At 34.2% G+C, this 7,456-nt stretch overlaps 1 protein-coding gene across 1 annotated transcript; it reads right to left on the bottom strand.

The window, feature by feature from the left end:
* Window positions 1-4,546: 4,546 nt before the first annotated feature.
* On the bottom strand, window positions 4,547-6,455 carry LOC145043172 (V-type proton ATPase 16 kDa proteolipid subunit). Its single transcript, XM_078991739.1, has 3 exons — window positions 6,276-6,455; window positions 5,762-6,047; window positions 4,547-4,982 (listed from the first exon to the last, which is right to left on the bottom strand). The coding sequence occupies exons 1-3, from the start codon at window positions 6,352-6,354 to the stop codon at window positions 4,850-4,852; spliced, it is 498 nt and encodes a 165-aa protein (XP_078847865.1). The 5' UTR covers window positions 6,355-6,455; the 3' UTR covers window positions 4,547-4,849.
* Window positions 6,456-7,456: the final 1,001 nt, after the last annotated feature.

Genomic DNA, 7,456 nt, shown 5'->3' with positions numbered 1-7,456 from the left:
CAATCAAGGTATGATCTAAACCCTAATTTATATGTTATATTGATTATCATATACTAGATCTAGGTTTTATAGTCTTGGATGAATTGCATGTACAATAGAGAAACCTAGATCCAAGCATTAGGGTTTGCATGAGTACATAGGATGTTTTTATGGCCAAAAACCATAAAAACAATATTTTATATTGATAAAGTGATTAAAAAAGATTGGATACAAACCGACTATGTTTTATTACATTTCATGTCTACCCAGAAATCTACTATTCATATACATACATGAACATTAAAATATAGAGAAATAGTATTAACTATTCTAAATCTTTCAGCAGTATAAAACTATATTGGATACTCATCACCTGCAATTGTTAAATATTGAGAGGGATAAGCGATAACGCTTAGTGAATTCAATAAATAGATACAATATAATATTATGCCTTATATATACCAATATGACAGAAGCAAAAGGGAACAAGTACAACTATAGCATATGCGTATCATATGTCAGGCTTTCAATATCAACTCAAGATTTGATTCAAAGATTTACGATCAATGAGACATAACGATTTCAATACTTGATATGCATCAATAAAGCTTTGACCCAAACGGTACAGAAGATATATAATTTCTGTTTAATATTTTGGTAGATTTCAGGCTTATAGCCCTGTCTAACCATTTGCTAATACCATAGAATAGAGGTCATTCTCTTACGGAGTCATGCTCTACATGGTTAGAGGCTACATACCATTCCTATCTAACCTTCTGCCAATTCCATAGAATAGAAGTCATTCTCTTACGGGACGTGTTCTACATGGCCAGAGGCTACATACCAGTACCACCGTGAATCTAAGTCCTTTCACCGATCACATGGTCAAAGGTATAACTTTGCTATTAAAAATAGCGAATAAAAAAAATAACACGGGAAAATAACTCGGAATAATAACACTGAAAAGCACATAGCACATATAACACATAACATACAATTGTTCCTATATATTGAACTCACCTTAAAATAATCGGGGGTTAAAATAGTAATTTGAGCAGCACTTCGGCTCTAAATACAATTTTCTGGGGCGAAACCAGGGTTTTTAGTTGAAAACCGGACTTCACTCGGGCAGAGTTTCGATTTGAAAATAAGATTTTCTCAGGAACTTCGGGGTGTCGGGGATGATAACGGGACTTCTGGGGGTTAAAAGTGGCTAAAAATAGGAGTAGAGGGTGTAAAAGAGTGAAAATGAGCAAACATTTCCGGAGACCTTCGTATCCCTTTTATAGGGTGTGAAGCACCTTACTACGCGGGGCGTACATCATCGGTACGGTGGGCGTACGCGAGGTGTCACCTGCTCGGACTTTGGGCCTCGGACGTGGCTTCTATGTGGCGACCATGCGAAGGCGATAGACGTGGCTGATTCTGGATCGGATACGTGCGAGGTACACTGGGCGTACGACTCTGGATAATACTTTGAATTTTCATTTATTTTTATTTAATAACTTCAAAAAATCATATATTTCACATATGAACTCCGTTTTTGACGTTCTTTAAATGCACGCGTAGGTGAGAACATATTCTACAGCTTTCGTTTGGACTTCATCGACTAATTTTGATTTCATTTTTATTATTGTATTTTTAACAGACTGGGATAGGAAAAGTCCGTTAAAAATTCATTACTTCTTCATCCGATGTCCATTTTCGTCAGTCTTTTTACCTTTGTACTACAAATGACGAGACCTTCAATTCTCTTTTAGGTTGTGTCGTCTAAAAATCACTCGGTCTAAAATTCGAGTTTTTAGCTGTCTACTGCTAAGCTGAAACTTCGAAAAATCATAATTTCCTCATATAAGTCAGATTTTGGCGTTCTTTTTATCGAAATTCTCGGTTTAATGAATTCTACGAATTTCATTTAGATTACTAAGGCTAAAAAGTAGTTTATCAAAAACTCACTTTTTACGTCATTCGGCGCCGTGTCGGTTTCATCGCGGATCTTCGATTGACCATAACTTTTTCGTTATAACTCGGATTTCGACGATGTTTTCGCCTAAACATTTCTAACGAGATTATTTACAACTTTCAATAATAAAATTTTACTTATTTCAAATTTTATATTTTCGCTAAATTTCATTATTTGACTTTTAATTGGAATCTCATAAGACTTCCAATATTTTCTGAGTGATTATAAACACAGTTTTACTTCATTATTAGTAAAAACTATCTGTTAGAACTCAACACTCAATTTCACATAATATTATTCTCTTTTATATTTTACAATACACGATAACTGAACGTGTATGTTACAATTAGAGAAGCAGATATGACCTCAGAAAGTCATTTGAGTGTTGCCATGAAGGAAACTCGCCGAGTCCATAAGGGGACTCGACGAGTCGAGTCGGGTTGCCCCGCGATTCGTGGCCAGTGGTAACATGTCGAGTGGAAGGATCACTCGACGAGTTGAGTGAGGCAGTAGGAGGAATCTGAGGACACGCATAGACTCGCCAAGTCACTTTAGTGCACTCGACGAATCTGGTCAAAGTTTGACCGTTGACTTGAGTTAACCTCAGCTGACTTTGGTGTTATGGTTAAGCTGATTCATGAAGAGGTTAGGGAGAGATAGAATGGTCTTCTACCCATCATTAGAGATGAGATTATGAGAGAGTATTGATTAGGGATATTATTATGTTGATCGGATGAGGCTAGATCGGGTATTCGAGCACGAGAGATTATCCGATATCGTACGAGGTGAGTCTTTTCACTATATTGTACCTAGAATGCTACCTATGTGTAACTGGAAGGTCTTATATGCTATGAGATGTATGTGTTGTATGTTGTTATATGATATGTATGTGTTATGTATGTTATTAATGATAAGGACCAGAAGGTCAAGATGATATGGACTGGAAGGTCAGGAGGTTACGGACCGGAAGGTTAATATGGGTAGGACCAGAAGGTCTACCATGATTTCGGGACGGAAGTCCCCTAAGACACTTGAACCGGAAGGTCCCACAGAGTTATGGCCTTGAGTGGCGTATGTGTTGTATGTGGTATTTTGGGGAACTCACTAAGCATTTATGCTTATAGTTGTCGTGTTATGTGTTTCAAGTACTAGCGAGGATCGCGGGAAGGCACCGACATGATCCATACACACTCATGGAGTTTATGTCTTGAGATTCTGGGATATATTTTTGTTATGATAACATTGAATACATTATGTTTTGATAAGACACTTAGACCGGAAGGTCCCACAGAGTTATGGCCTTGAGTGGCGTATGCGTTATATGTGGTATTTTGGGGAACTCACTAAACATTTATGCTTATAGTTGTTGTGTTATGTGTTTCAGGTACTAGCGAGGATCGCGGGAAGACGTCGGCATGATCCGTACACACTCATGGAGTTTATGTCTTGAGATTCTGGATATGTTTTTGTTATGATAACATTGGATGCATTATGTTTTGATATTATCTTATGAATAAAAGTATGTTTTAAAAATGAATTTACGTTGTTACAAAATATATATATATATATATATATATATATATATATATATATATATATATATATATATATATATATATATATATATATGGTTTTTTTGAAAAAAAAAAGATAAAACAACGGTTTTTCAAATAAAAGTTAGAAAACTTATGATTCTCGTGAACTATTCAATGATTGTTTTAAATTTTGTTGCCCCTATTTTCTTTTATCAATTCAATTGCAGCCTTGGCAATCCTCCTTAACCCATACATCTACAACCTCTCTGAACAGGTCACATGAAAAACCTCAAAAAAAAAATATCTTAACCATTAAGAGAAAGAATATTAAGGTGTTGTCTGTTTTTTGGAAAAAAAATCTTTTCAGATCTCTTATTGTTATTATTGCTACGTGGCGCGGCACACGCGTAACACTTTTTATCTCGTAACTGTTTGTTTTCAAAAGTCATCGGATTAAAAAACCTCTGCGCGTGTTTTTCTTGGCACAACATTTGTTTGACATTTTCCTACCTCTTCCAACTTTTTTTTTCTTGCTAAAATATTGATTATATATTTATAAAATCTTATTTTACTTCTTTTTTTTGTTTATTGTTTAATTTTTTTTATATTGAATAATAATAATTTGTTGATTAATATCATTATTTTATGCTAAAATATCATTATTTTTTTGTTAAAATATCATTATTTTTGTTGGAATATCATAAATTTTTACCAAAATTTTATACATAATTAAATTTTCAGTATTAAAAAACTATTTTCGGATTATAAAATAAAATTATTTTAAATTTGTAATATCTTCAGCAGCATGCATATGTTAAAAATATAAAAACGTTTCTTATTACAGTCTGCAGCCATTTATCCAACTCTTCTACTACATAGGGTTGCAGAAGCGGTCTGCAGACTATGAATTTTTGCTTCAAAAAAACAAACACCTAAATGGTTCAATTTTATCAAATTGTTTTAATGATCTAAAAAGCATAAAAAATGTATTGTGGGATGTTAAAACATTTCCAAGACACCTTATAAAGAGTTACAAGGAGGCAATGTCATCACAACTTTAAACAATAAGTGCAACAAAACCAAAATCTTGACCATAAGATAAAAAAAGAGTTACCAACAAATTACAAACGTGGGATAAATCTCCAAAATTATCTATTTCATGTCCAAAATCGAAAAATAATATACGAAAAAGAGACAAATCTTATTATAACAAGAGAGCTAGAATTTGGTCTAAAACCTACCACAGGCACCAAAGAATTAGTTTTGTTTGTAGCAAAACCAACAATTACAAAGTGGATAATAATCATATGCTTTTAATTAATTAATTAATAATAATAATGGAAACACAGACACACCACCTCTGTATACCCTTCTAGTCTGCTCTTGATTGGCCAGCTCTAGAAGAAAGGATGATGCCAACAATAAGACCATACAAAGCCAAAGCTTCAGCAAAAATCAAAATCAAAATCATCCCAACAAAGAGTTTTGGTTGTTGTGCATTTGCCCTACAACACACATCAGAATACTGTTACTGATACTGACACTGATAAGCTAAATGATATTAATAATGTTATAGATATTTCATGGGAAAGGGGATGCGTATGGTAACTTTCTAAAGTAAGAATATTCAATATTCTAATAAAGTTTAAAATGCTTTTTAAGATGTAGAAGGTATAAGAGTCACACAAGCAAGAAACTAAATGAAACTAAGCAAACCAAATGAATGATGAATGTGATTTACATGAGATACATGTGTTAAATGATTTCATGACATGTTAACATGATATTAAAGATATGGTTTCTTTGTTTCATATCATAGTTTATTAGAATGTAAAGACAAGTGTAGTCATTTGAAAAATCTAAAAGGTCATTAATCATGATAAACATGTGCTCAATCCACATGTTTTTGTAATGTGTTTCATTGTAACCATGTTTAAAGTATGGTGAGAAAGTAAATTACATGAATGACCATATCTAGAAACCAACCCAATTTTGCAACTTAATCATGTCATATGCTAGTTTGCTTGTCCTAATTGATAACCAGAAAAAAAAACAAATATGGCATGAATTTTTTTTAGTATTATGTGTTAAGAGGACGTACATATAGCCAACAAATCAAACTGATTATAAAGCATTAGGACAATCGCCAATTTGTATGTCAAATTGTCAATGCGTTCTGACTTGTGATTAGTCTCATGAAGATATTTAATCAAAACAATCACAGCTAAAAGGGTCAAATACGAACATAAACAGATCTAGAGAGATGAAGATCAAGAAGATTTACCTAACACCAGCATCACCAACAATTCCGATAGCCATACCAGCAGAAAGACCAGCAAGGCCACAAGCAAGACCAGAGGAAAGATGAGCGTATCCATCAAAGAGATAATAAGATTTGGCCTTTGGGTTAATCCCGGTACTGATAATCACAGCAATAATCAACCCGTAAATACCTAACACTCCAGCCATAACCACCGGCACAATCGACTTCATCACCAACTCCGGCCTCATCACTCCCATGGACGCCACACCAACGCCGCTTTTCGCTGTCCCGTATGCCGCCCCCATGCCTGTACAAAAACAAACAATGAAATTTGTTGAATCGTAGATCGTGTTTCTCTGTTAGCTTTTTCAAATCCAATTCTATCATGATATCGGATGGTTAACTACGTATTTGATTACGAACGAATAAGCTCTACAATACTAGATCGATGTTAACAATCGACGATCAAACCGATGTTGAATTTAGGTGGATGAATTTAGGAATTTAAGGGATCTACATGATTGGTGTAACTTACAGGAGAAGACCAGGGCTGCCGCGGCACCGAGGAAGCCGAAGAACGGAGCCGTTTCATCGCCGGAGAATGTTGAAGACATGATGATTGAATTTGGAGTGTAGATCTGCAGAAAAATTGATCGGATCTGAGGATTTTGTATTTCTAGATATCCAAACTCCACAGAGAAGAAGAGATGATGGTATTTATACACGTTGTACGGACTTGCTTTATGGTAAATAGCACGGGATTCATGATTGGAGTGGGTTACAAGATGATCCCTCTATTGTTTTAAACTAAACGTTTGGTCCCTAAACTTTGTAGTTTTTCATTTTGCAGTTTTGCTATAAATACAAAAGTCATTACAATTTTTAGTTTTTAACAAAAAAAAAAGGCATTAGCTAATTTTTATCACAAACATACTATATATTATACTAGAATATAGGCATATTACTCTTTAATTTTGGCATTTTATCAAAATTACCGCTATATCTAAAATGCAGCCGTTTCAGATTTCAAACATATGAAATTTGCATTCTCATTTTATTTGCACCTTATGTTTTTTTTTTTAAAAATTCTTTGTATCCATGTCTCATAGATGTTTAGAATCATTAGGTTTTCAAGGAAATGACACTATTTCATGCCATTATACCATAATATACTTTGGCTTTGGTAAGTTTTTTTTTTTTCTTTAGTTTTTATAATGTTTCTTATGTATTTAAGAAATGTTTGGATCTCAGAGTTTGAAATGCATTTTCTTAGTGTTTCAACTCTAAAATAAAAGCACATATATGTTTTGTTTGTTATATTGCATTGAGTTTACACAAAAAAAAAATCATTTTTTAGAAGTAAGTGTTGGACATGTGTAACGTCCGGTTTCCGGTACATATTTCAATTAAGAAATTTTGCATGTTTGTACTCGGACTCGACAAGTTGGAGGCCTCAACTCGTCAAGTAGATGCGCATATTGGACGCAGGTAGAAGAGTCTACTCGCTGAGTCGGAAGTCCCGACTCGATGAGTAACCCTGTCTGATTGAAACCCTAAATTTTAGAGTTTACACCCTATTTAAACAACTTATATGGCCTCCATTACAGCCTCCATCACCTTCAAACCTCATTCATGAAACCCTATCCCACTTTGAGTGTTCTTGAGCCATTGTTGTGTGTTCTTGGTGATTTTGAAGCTTGAGAAGGAAGAGAAAAC

This window comes from Lactuca saligna, chromosome 4 (assembly GCF_052625555.1).
Source record: "Lactuca saligna cultivar CGN05327 chromosome 4, ASM5262555v1, whole genome shotgun sequence".
Lineage (NCBI taxonomy): Eukaryota > Viridiplantae > Streptophyta > Magnoliopsida > Asterales > Asteraceae > Lactuca > Lactuca saligna.
This window is presented reverse-complemented; position numbering and strand designations above follow the sequence as displayed.

What these genes read in the sequence shown, in the direction of transcription:
- LOC145043172 (XM_078991739.1), bottom strand. Translation starts at nt 6,354, where the DNA reads ATGTCTTCAACATTCTCCGGCGATGAAACGGCTCCGTTCTTCGGCTTC. An exon ending in GGCAGCCCTGGTCTTCTCCT is followed by an intron (nt 6,048 to 6,275) that starts GTAAGTTACACC and finishes GTTTTTGTACAG; the next exon opens with GCATGGGGGCGGCATACGGG. An exon ending in GTTGGTGATGCTGGTGTTAG is followed by an intron (nt 4,983 to 5,761) that starts GTAAATCTTCTT and finishes TGTGTGTTGTAG; the next exon opens with GGCAAATGCACAACAACCAA.